Here is a 12,204-nt window from a genome sequence, read left to right on the forward strand (position 1 = left end):
AGCACCTCTCCTACAAAAAAAGGCTGAGAGAGGTGGGGATGTTCGACCTACAGAAGAGAAGGCTCTGGGGTGACCTCATTGCACCTTTTCAGTACTTGAAGGGGTCTTATAAAAAAGATGGAGAGCAACTCTTTGCTCCATCAGATACTGATAGGACAAGGGGGAATGGTTTTAAACTAAAAGAGGGGAGATTCAGATTAGAGGTTAGAAGGAAATTTTTCACTCAGAGGGTGGTGAGGCACTGGCACAGGTTGCCCAGAGAGGTTGTGGATGCCCCATCCCTGGAGGTGTTCAAGACCAGGCTGGATGAGGCCTTGGGCAACCTGATCCAGTGCATGGCAATCCTGCCAATGGCAGGGGAGCTGGAACTAGATGATCCTTGAGGTCCCTTCCAACCCAAGCCATTCTATGTTTCCATGACTGCTGCCTGTCTTCAACTATAGTCCTCCAAGTCTTCATCAATCAGCCCCATCTTCTTGTTGCCACACTGAATCATTAAAGAAGTTCGAGTTCAATTTCCTTCTGTTTACTACTAAATTACTACATCTGCATGCTATAAGCTGAGGTTCCAACCATTGATGCTTTGTGTTGTTATCTTACAGTATTGTGCTGGCACAGTGAGGATGAGCACAAAATAATTGGAAATGAGCCAGGTAGGAACTGTAAGACTTCCCCCAGCCCAACTAAAATCATGTAGATTTTTTCCCATTGGAACATGGATCTCCTTTGGAAAGGGAGGGAAAGGCTAAGGTGATTTTTGTTGTGCTGGCATAGCCTTGCTTGGCTCATTAAAAGGCAGTAGATGTTCTAGACCTGAGTTTCCTGCTGAGTAATTTTCACAGGGGATTTCCCCAAGGCACAAGAAGTGACTTATCATAATAAAAGATAATAAAGCCTGTCACAAAACTCAATGTCCAGGATTAGAACCATATTTCCTAATTTATTTTCTATTCGTTCAAATCAATGCAAAAATGTTACCAAAAAGCATTACTACCTAACGACATTAGGGCTTAAGAGGTATAGACATAGGAGCCCATCTAGATATGCTTTTGAAAGGTCAAGTATATCACTTCACAGCGTCATAATAAACGTCTAGGGAGCTAACAAATACAAAGCAAAAATGTTCATCTGTCTCCAATGTATTTTAATAAGTTAAATAAAACTAAAAGCGTGTGTTGGATTTCAGTAGCAGTTAGCCTTTCCCCTGACACAATGCAGGATCTTTTTTTTATGAATGCTAAGCAGATTTGCTAAATGCCATATTGGGGCTAGCTCAGGAAACTACCAGTTCATTGTCCCCTTATATTAAGCTTCCCAGGAGCCAGGGTGATACCTCAGGCTTCCCCCAAAAACACTGCTGATTCATAGGGCTAATCTCACTTCCTGGACCATGAAACATGCTGTAGTCTAAGGGTTATGGCTAACAGATGCTTAAGACACAATCACCTGCACTTCCCTAGGTTTGTTAGATACTTGGTAGCTTTGGGGCCTTCAGGGCAGATGCATTTCGCAGTGGAGCAGGGGATCACAGTGTGCAAAGCGTTTCCTGCTTCGAGGTTCAGGTCTCCAACTGCAGGGAGTCCCTGAGCCTGTTGCTGCCAGTGGTGGGTGATGGAGATACTGCCTGCCTGAGGTGCGAGCAGGTGGACGATCTGATCAGCCTGGTTGCAGAGCTTAAGGAGGAGGTGGAGAGATTAGGGACTATCTCTGAAAGTGAGCAGGCGTTAGACTGGTGGAGCAGCTCCTTGCCATGCCTGTGAGTAAGACACTGGCTGGACGGCCGGGCCCAGAGAGTGGTGGTGAATGGAGTGAAATCCAGCTGGTGACCGGTCACCAGAGGTGTTCCCCCAGGAAACCCCAGTGTTGGGGCCCATCCTCTTTAATATCTTTATTGATGATTTGGACGAGGGAATTGAGTGCACCCTCAGTAAGTTTGCAGATGACACCAAGTTGGGGGGGAAGTGTCGATCTGCCAGAGGGTAAGAAAGGCCCTGCAGAGGGACCTGGACAGGATGGGTCGATGGGCAGAGGCCAATGGGATGAGGTTCAACTCGGCCAAGTGCCGGGTCCTGCACTTTGGTCACAACAACCCCATGCAGCGCTACAGGCTTGGGGCAGAGTGGCTGGAAAGCTGTGCAGAGGAAAAGGATCTGGGGGTGCTGGTTGATGCTCACCTGAACATGAGCCGGCAGTGTGCCCAGGTGGCCAAGAAGGCCAACGGCATCCTGGCTTGTATCAGGAATAGCGTGGTCAGCAGGGCCAGGGAGGTGATCATCCCCCTGTACTCGGCTCTGGTGAGGTCGCACTTCGAGTGCTGTGTTCAGCTTTGGGCCCCTGACTACAAGAAGGACATTGAGGCCCTGCAGCGTGTCCAGAGAAGGGCTACGAAGCTGGTGAAGGGCCTGGAGCACAAGTCCTGTAAGGAGCAGCTGAGAGAAATGGGGTTGTTTGGTCTGGAGAAGAGGCTCAGGGGAGACCTCATTGCTCTCTACGGCTACCTGAAAGGAAGGTGTGGGGAACTGGGGGTCGGCCTCTTCTCACAGGTAACTACTGATAGGACTAGAGGGAATGGCCTCAAGTTGCACCAGGGGAGGTTTAGGTTGGAAATTAGGAGACAATTCTTCTCAGAAAAAATGGTTGGGCATTGGAACAGGTTTCCCAGGGAAGCAGTGGAGTCACCGTCCCTGGGGGTGTTTAAAGAAAGGTTGGACGTGGTGCTTAGGTACATGGTTTGGTGGGTGACAGTGGTGGTTAGGGGATGGTTAGACTAGATGATCTTGGAGATCTTTTCCAACCTTAATGATTCTATGATTGTCTGAAATGTCTGGGTCAGAGTGTACCCATAGGGTGCTGGACTTCAAAACTGAAGCCAAGGTTTTCAGCTAAATGCTAGGTCAGGTGCAAGGCAGCAGCATTTTGTCTCTAAATGTTCAAGATCAAAGCACCAGCTGCTTGGCAAACCTAGGCTGCAGGCATGGCACAGGTGTGAACATGTTACGCTGCAAGCTCTTGAGAGGTTATTTCTGTTGCTAACACTAGCCAGGGAGTTGTTACAGGATGGCTGTCATCATCAGTGTGAAAAGTAGATGTGATATTTGTGGTTCAATTAAATAAGAGCCCAGGGTCACTTCCCTGCCTTGTGGAATGGATCCATTTCATTTTAAGTGCTTCCCTTTTCCTTTGCAAAGTGGTGACATGGAAACAATGCAATCTAGCACCATGAAATAACAACTTACTCCATCGCAGTAATCACCACAGCACATAGAAAGTGTACCCTGCAACATTTTGTAAATAGTTATGCTGGTTCTGCCTTTAAAACCAGGGAGATTTACACATACAGCTCTCTCCTAGTGCAAAGGGAGAAGAAACTGAAACAGTAAAATTCTGAAAGCCATCAATTTATTCAAGAAGGCATTCTGAAAGCACTTGAAGGCTCCAAAGCTTCAAAGTCTTACGATATTTTACCTGAAGTTTGTAGCACGGTGACCAAAGGACAGGATTTTCATTAAACCCTAAGGCTTTTAGAGGCACAAACTGTTTTTTTTTTTCAAGTCAGGAGTCCGGTAAAAGTTCTCTTCAAGAGCTGTTACCGCACAAAAGCTGTATGTGCAGTTCTTGGTGCTCCACCACCTGTTACCTGCTGCCATGGTGGGATCTGCTCTGAAGGGCAGGTTTCTCCTAATCTTAAGACCTCTTCTGAGGTCTTCTGTCCTTTTCTCATTTGGCAGTCACATAGCCATAGCACCTGACGTGACCTCTAATTAATAATTTATCTCCAAAACCCAAGGAAATAATTTCTGCCAAGTCTACCTACATTGAAAGACACACTGGGAGAGAGGTATTTTGTGATACAGAGGTCTCTACTCTCAGGTGCAACTGGGGGATTCCTAAACCCTTTCTTCAGTACTTCACATCTTGGGCTAAAAGATACCTGGAAGACAAAACCAGGCAATTCTTTTACCTATCCCTTCTCCTTTCTCAGAGCAGTCTCCTGTTCCTTCGGTAGCAGCACTTCATGGGAGTCCCCTCTTCCATAGTCTGGAAATTGAGAAACACAAAGATGACACAATTATCTTTAATTGCTGAAAATATTATTTTTTTATGGAAGAAGAGTTAAAATTTTACTTATTCCAGGTTGTTTGAAGCAGTGGGAGAAACATAATGAGATTGTAAGGGAGTTTTCAGTGACTGAGGCTCAACCATGTCCTTCAGAAACGAGAAATAATCATGTTACTGCTGCTCCTCCCAGCTTCACAGTGGTTTGTATCCTTGAATCTCACACACTGAATCCTCTGTTTGCTTGGACTTCAGAGATTCAACACCCCCATACATAGCACAGAGGTGGTCAACTCTGTTACCCGACGGCTAGATCCTGGCCATAACCATAAATGACTGCCCTGTCTGTGTACATACACGTCCATGGATTGGATACAAATTTGAATGTGCAACACAGCTCTACCCATGCTGTCTGCAGAAGACAAACTCAACCACAGCAATAAAATGTGCAAGATAACTCAGCATTTTCCACTTGATCCCAGGTGCTGTTTCTTCACATCCCTTAGCGCATCCCTCCTCATGCACCTGCCTCATTCCCCAAAGCTATTGACATGCTTGCTTTTTTTAGTCCAAGTCTCCTTTTGGTGTCCTGTGTTCTTCTATCTGTGCTTCCAGTGAGATTAATAAATATTGTACACACAGAACTTCTGCAGGGCCCATCACAGGAGCCCTGAGTGTCCCTCTGAAACATTTCATTTTGGTTTCTTGCCATCCCTTCTTTTTGAACATATGACTGCCGACAGATCAATAGCAGCTACATGCTTTGCAATCAACATCCATTGTTCAACCTGCAGCACTGTGTCCTCCTTTTTATTTAAGTGATTCTTCTCCTGTCCCATAATACACAAGGACCCCAATGGTTTTGCATGTGAGTGCTATCAGGTGCATCTCAGCTGTGTGTAGCAAGTCTCAGTGCCCGGCCCAGCTGGGTTAAGTCCTCAAGCAGGTCAAGACATCACCATGTCCCAGCGCTGACTCATGGCTGTGCTCTCACAAGGATTGATGACAAGCTCTTTGGTATTCTCATTCGTGTCCCCAGTCATCTCAGTGTCCAAACAGAAGCGTGAAGCTATGTGCTCAATGTGTGACCCAACTTTACCCCATCGCTGCAGAGAGACATACAGAAGAGGAGAAACATGAGTGAACAGGCCTCCTCCTCTTTACGCTTTTACTACACTGGTTCAGCATCAAGAGACAGCCATCACCACAACTTTGTGGCCTAATGCTGGGAAGTACAGGGCTCCCCCAGCCTACACCAAGCAGAATACATGCTGAGCATTTCTCCCATCTGAAACACACTCATTTAAGCTCAGCCTCTGTTTGGCATCAGAAAGTGAGTATATTACTAACAGCTTTTTCCCCAGGTCGCTGGTTCAAATGTCAGCTCAATGATTAAATGCAGAGAAATGTTAGCATATGCCAGCTGACTGGCAGCCATGTGGACTAAATTGCCAGTTTCACTTTGACTTCTGCAGATAAGTATCCAGATCACCACTTGCACTAATAGACATCCTTACCAACACATTCATTTAAGGCAAAGGGCTGAACAGGCCAGAGTCTGTGCTTCCAGACAGACTGTGCTTCCCAGATGATGTCAAACACACCAGCGATTTGATGATTCTATATTTTGCTGAAAGAAAGAGAACTTCAAAGAAAATGGGGTGTCAAAGAAAGGGCTCACCTGCTTGTTGTCACCTTCTTTGCAAGGTGACAGGAGCACCTGGGAACCAGGGAAAAGGGTGTACACAGACAAGCACAGATGCTGCTGACGGACTTGGTGGTTGTATGTGTATGTCCATTCCTGCAAAGAGGAATAAAAGAAAGAAAGGTGGTGAGAAATCAGGGATGATTCTTGGTATTCCTATACCTGGAAAGCAAACACTTTGGCTTGGATCCTGTCCCCTATGAAACCAAGCACAAACCTCACTGACTTCAAGAGGTACCAGGACAGATCACTAGGGATGCTTAAAGCCTGGGGAACCACACTGGAGACTGGCCACCAGCATGATGTAACCCCATTTACTATAAAACTTTGAGCCCTACCCATCAGCCAATTGCTCACCCATTCTATTATGTATTCATCTAGCTGGACATAAGGATACTGTGAGAAATAGTATTGAAAGCTTTGCTGAAGTACAAAAAGATTGCATCAACTGGTTTCCCTTGGTCAGCTAGATGGGTGACCTTGTCATAAAAGGAAATTAAGTTCATTAGGCAGTGAACATATGTTGGCTGCAACCAATGACTGCATTGACCTTCAGGTGTTTTCAGCAACTCCCATTATAATGTTATCCATAATTTTACCAGGCACTGAAGAGAGACCAACAGGCCTGTAATTACCAGGGTCTTCTTTCTTGCCCTTCTTGAAAATTGGAATAACGTTTGCCACCTTCCAGTCAACTGGGACCTCTCCAGATACCCAAGACCATTGAAAAAGAATTGAAAGAGGTCTCACAATAAGGGGATTTCTTGACCTCTGTAACCTGCTTGCTTCACTGAAGCACCTCACAGAGGATGGTTCCTCCCAGAGGTTCTCTATGCTTTTTTCCAGGCCAGGCTCTGTTCATGCCATCCCATTATTCACACTGTCTCAAGGCAGGACCATCCTCTCATTCAACAAAGGTCCATGGGATAGACGGGGTGGTGGTAACCATGTCTCCTAAGCAATTCATCATAAGAAGTGAGGCCTATAAAGCTAAATATATGCATCAGTTCAACAGCCGACATTAGATCCTGCCTCCTTGCCCCAGGCTGTCCTGCTACTGTTTTATCTAAACTGAAAGATTTTCAGAAGGCTCTTCTATTTCAACAGAATGGCTTTTTATGGAAGCCAGTCCTGCTGAACATGTTTTATCTAGTTCTAGTTTTATCTTGTCCCTTTTCAGCCCCAGATGAAAGCCTGAGAAAATGATACATAAAATCAAGAAAGTCTGAAAAAAAGGCACTTGAACACCACAGAATCCATGAAAAGCTTTGAGTTAAAATAAAAGCAAATGGCCATACAAATTTTTATCTTACCCTACTTTTTCTCTTATTTGTATTAGTTGGCATGAAAATTTCTGCTTTTTTCCCCAGAAGAAACTACTTTATCTTCTAAACCCTGACACATCAAATACTCTAGTGGCCAGCACAGCAGTAACAATGGCAGAGCCTTGCACCCCAGGGGTTCTGGTGAACTGGGCAGCCCCAGGTTCCTCCTAAGAGAGACCTTTAAGGAGCTAACATGGCTCCAGGGCTGCAGGCTGGCCTGTAGATGCCAGCAGGGTTATGAGCTGACCACTGACACCAAAGAAAAACAGACACGTGAGGTGAAACTGAGATCAATGTTTCTTGCCTTTTCAAAGACAAAACAGCTTTTGCTGAAATGGTGGTGGAGTGAGGAGGAAGAGAGTGAGCTGGGAAAGCAGAACTACCAGTTGCACACCACAAGCAGCAACGTTCTCAATCCCCTTCCTCTGAAGCTTCAGTTAGTACTAACCCGCACCCAAGGCTTGCAACTATTTTTCAAGGATTTAGCATCATTCAAGCAGGCACCTGTCACTGCTACTCAGCATCATTCAGAAATGAGGAAACTATTTTAAAATGTGACCTTCAGCCTGGCATAGTAGCCGCTCAGCCTAGCGAGGAGCAGCTTGATACAAGCCCAGTGTTATGTGACAGAACAGTACATGCTCCACTGCCAAACAAGAGGTCAGCTGTACCCTAAAGCCAGGGTAGAAGCCAGAGAAAAAATGTTTCTGAAGAAGCCAGGAACAACTTCAGCCCTCATTATTACTTATTTAACATCATAGGGAAAGAGTGCCCAAGACTGTTAGCGTGTGACTGCATGGGTCATCTAAGGATACCCAAACGCTCCACTCATCAAAAGGCCCTGGGGTGCAATCTGGGCTCAGGTACATCTCAGGAGAGGGAAAGAAAAGTGCAAAGGGTTCCTGTGGCAGTCCAGGTGCAGAAGTGACACTGCTGCCAGCCAGCCCACTGCTCTGTCAGCTCAGCCCAGCTACAAGCCCTGCCATTTCCTAAAGCTTCCTCTCCACAGCAACAGCTCTGCAAGTTTCTTTTTTGAATCCCAGTGGCCCCAAAATGGAAAAGATACAAAAATGACTATGTTTTTGCATTTGCTAACCCTCTGTCACTGGGAATTATGCTGTGAACAATTTTCCCTTATCAACACTGCCACACTCCCCAGAGAGACACTTCTTTGCTAGCTTTCTGTCATCTCTTCAGGGCCTGTTTTGCCATACTAGCCACCAAAGATGGCCACTGGTTAGGCACCTTTGGGCTCTGCTGCTGGGCCATATTCAGGCCTCTTCTCTATGACTACTCTACCACAGAGGGGCAGGGGCCATGTTGGCCTCAGTGGTCCTGTGGCGTAGAGGCTTCTCCAGGGATTTTATGCTGCAACAACCCACAGCAAGATGTGACTTCGGTATATTGAAAGTCAATGTTATTGCTCTTCTTACATCAAATATGAAACTATGCAGCATTTGGGACTGCTGCATACTCTATCCTATACAGCCTAGTGATCATAGAATCATACAGTCAGTCAGGTTGGAAAAGACCTCTAAGATCACCTGTAGCCCAACCTTTACCCTAGTGCTGACAAGTCCACCACTAAACCATGCTACTAAGTTCTGCATCTACACGTTTCTTAAAGACCTCCAGGGGTGGTGACTCAATCACTTCCCTAGGCAGCCTATTCCACTGCCATACAACTCCTTCAGTAAACAAATTTCTGCTAATATCCAACCTAAACCTCCCCTGGCACAACTTGAGGTCATTGTCTCTTGTCTTATCACTTGGTGCTTGGGATAAGAGCCCAATCCCCACCTCAATTACCTTAAAGTAACTGTAAAGTACAGTAAGGTCTCCCCTGAGCCTCCTCTCCTCCAGACTAAACAACCCCAGCTCCCTCAGCCGCTCCTCACAGGATTTGTGTTCCAGGCCCTTCAACAGCTTCGTAGCCCTTCTCTGGGCACACTCCAGGGCCTCGATGTCCTTCTTGTACTGAGAGGCCAAAGCTGAACACAGTACTTGAGGTGCGGCCTCACCAGAGCAGAGTACAGGGTGATGATCACCTCCCTGGTCCTGCTGGCTACACTATTCCTGATATAAGCCAGGGTGCTGGTGGCCTTTTTGGCCACCTGAGCACACTGCCAGCTCTTGTTCATTAAACCAGTCTCCTTAACAGGCCAAAGTCTGCCCTCTGGATGTCCAGGTTGGCAGTTCTGCTAACCCACGTCCTTATTTTTCCAAGAGTCAAAAACTCTATTAATTTATGATCACTGTGTCCAAGACAACCTCCAACCTTCACATCGCCCACAAGTCCTTACTTATTTATGAGTAAAAGGTCCAGAGAAGCACCATCCCTAGTTGGCTCACTGTCAGGAAGTTATCTTCCACACACTCTAGAAACCTCCTAGACTGGTTCTTCTCTGTTGTGTTGTATTTCCAGCAGACATCTGGTAAGTTGAAGTCCCCCATGAGAACAAGGGATAGTGATTGCAAGACTTCTCCCAGCTGTTTGTAAAATATTTTGTCTGCCTCTTCAGCCTGGTTAGGCAGGCTATAACAGACATTAACCAGGACATCTCCCTCATTGGCCTTCCCTCTGATTCTTACCCATAAACATTCAACCCTGTCGTCACCATTACTAATCTCAAGACAATCCAAACACTCCCTAACATGGTGGCTACCCCACCGTATCACCTATCCCTTCTGAAGAGTTTGTAGCCATCCATTGCTTGATTATAGCCCCCATGTCATGCCTAAGTTTAAGTAGTCTTGAAACAATTGTACAATTAAAATATAAGCTTCTATCCACAATGAAAATTTAAACACACTACTTCCATCTGGAATGTTCTCCGTGGTTTACAAGTACTACTTCAGAAAGAAACAGAAAGATGAAAGGGATAAAAATGTTCTCTATTCCTGCCTGTTTGTTGAGTGAACCTATTTGGTGGTCTGTCTGTATTGCATTTTTCTGTTCTGTTGCAGAATTACACTGACTGCACTCCTGGACATCCACAAGAAATGGAGTTGCCATCCAGTGGAAAGCAAACAGCAGCAGGGTCAGAATGTGAAGATGAAAAAGTTCATGGCATGAAAAATTCTGAAAATTTTCTCCACTAATGTGTCAAAACAGAATGTGTTTGATGGGAATAAAACAATCCAACTTGGTGGCATGCCATTTCTCATTGTAATATATCTCATAAAATTGGTATCTCAAGAAAGACGTATGCCATTTCATTTTGAAATGCAGTATTTCAAAATACTTCAAACAGTATTTTCCATTCTGATTTTCCCAAAAAGATTTTTTAAAACATTCAATTTATTGGAAGTTACAATTTTCACTATTTTTTTTTCCTTCAGCAAAGTTGCCCTGCAAAACATGACGACCTGTTCTCATTAGCTTACTTCTCTTGCTGTTTGTGTAAGAAGTCCATGTAGCACTAGAAGAAAGAAAAAGAATTCTAAAACCTGGAAATCAGGTAAATTGTAAGAACGGTGACTGTGGCACTTGCAGTTATATTCACTATACTTTCTGAAATTACTAAAATTTAAATAGTCTTTTTTTTTTTTTTTTTTTAACCAGACTGTAACAGATATTATTTTAGTGACTAAAGGCAGGCATTCAATCACATATGAAAGAGATGCACGTAATGACATGCTTTGTTTGCACATCCAAATTCGGGAAATTTTCAGCAACACCTTCAGGCTAGGCCTTACATATGTACCTGGTCTGAATGTTTAACCATGAGGATTAAGGATGTACAGTCAAGTAGAAGTAAGCATACTGTTGCCTAATTAATTATTTAGCGGCACGCCAAAAAAAGCGAGTGATTGTTATCCTCCCTTCTTATAAATGGGAAAGGTGAGAGAATGCACTGACATGCCCAAAATCACAAAGGAAGCCTGAAGCAAACGCAGGTTTTTGAAGCTACATCCTCAGGGTCCTGCTCCAGTGACTCCACAGTAAGGCACATATGCCAGCTCTCAGCTCTAACATTTCCTAGAATATGCTTTTGAAAACACATGCTGATTCATATAGCTTTTTTTTTTTCCTCAGATTGAAAAAGCAAGATCACCCTCATTAAATTCTCAATAGTTTAATGGGCAATTGAGAGAACACAGACTATGAAGTTATAAATACCATTGCAATTCAGAGCATTTTGAAAGAAATAAGGCTGAAAGATGAGAGAAAATTATAGTTCTCTTTGTCTTTCTCTGATCTCTGCAGATGGGCAGCAGTAAGAGCTCAGTGCAGACTAGCACAGAGATAAGTGATCCAGCTTGTACTAGGGCTCTGGCACCAGTCCCTGCTCCTGCCCAGGGCCTCTACTGAGGCAAGGAGGTTAAACTACATGCTCCCTCAGGAAAGGGACTGGCAGCAGGGTAACCCTCTAACAGAACTTTAGCAAGCTTAGAAAATCACCTTGAAGCTGCACCAGAGCCTGCATCTCCAGCCTTCTCACCTGTGCTGTTGCTGCCGTCCCTTTGCTGTTGATGCAAGGATTTAAGCTCAAGATGGGCAACTCTTGGACTTCAGACTGGTGCGACTCCAGGCAACTCTGCCTTTGCCTGATCATCCCAGTCTGATATAGTAATTCCTTGGGAATCCTGTGGGAACAACGTGGAGAAAAAAAAATCATCCCTGCTCCCCCTCAGGCATGTAGTGTACTCCCAGGCAGGCTCAGTGGGGTGAGGAGGGTGTTGCTGTGCCAGTTCACATTCAGGAAATGAGCGACAAGATCTATTTCAGTATCAAACCACTGCAAGCAGTGCATGGCCAGGGACATTGCAGAAGCAGCACTCACAGATGGATGGTCAGCCTTTATAAGGGGAAAGAATAAATAACTGTGCAAGGCAAATAGAGAAGCAAGGAACAGACTGTGAGCAGGCTGAAGGTCAGCCTTCAGCTTACAGAAGTGAGAAACTTTATAACAAACTGCCACACAGTTCTGGCATTCCTTTTCAGTGCTGCTGCACAATGCCATGCATGGTGAAAAAAGCCAGAAGATGGCTATAAATCATTCTTACATTGTGACTCTGCACTCAGCCATTGCACCTCCAGGGACCTGCTGGTATCTCCAAAACTTGTGCACCCTTTCTGCTCTTCCTGGCAGCGACTAAGGTAATGGACTCAAT

The 12,204-nt window shown here is 45.1% G+C and overlaps 1 protein-coding gene across 7 annotated transcripts in view; it reads right to left on the reverse strand.

Moving 5' to 3' along the window:
* Positions 1-12,204, reverse strand: part of GALNT14 (polypeptide N-acetylgalactosaminyltransferase 14) — a 98,838-nt gene that overhangs the window by 23,265 nt on the left and 63,369 nt on the right. For 3 of the 7 annotated variants that reach the window (XM_066993612.1, XM_066993611.1, XM_066993610.1), the window contains exons 13-16: positions 11,532-11,676; positions 5,738-5,857; positions 4,126-5,162; positions 3,962-4,038 (exon numbers count right to left, since the gene is read on the reverse strand). In XM_066993612.1, the coding sequence (XP_066849713.1) occupies positions 5,004-5,162; positions 5,738-5,857; positions 11,532-11,676 (424 nt within the window). In that variant the 3' untranslated portion in view covers positions 3,962-4,038; positions 4,126-5,003. Of the gene's footprint in view, positions 1-3,382; positions 4,039-4,125; positions 5,163-5,737; positions 5,858-11,491; positions 11,677-12,204 lie in introns of those variants that run through there. The other 4 variants (XM_066993614.1, XM_066993613.1, XM_048078508.2 and 1 more) reach the window with 4 other exon arrangements.

The sequence above is a fragment of the Anser cygnoides genome, chromosome 3 (assembly GCF_040182565.1).
Source record: "Anser cygnoides isolate HZ-2024a breed goose chromosome 3, Taihu_goose_T2T_genome, whole genome shotgun sequence".
Taxonomy (NCBI): Eukaryota; Metazoa; Chordata; class Aves; order Anseriformes; family Anatidae; genus Anser; species Anser cygnoides.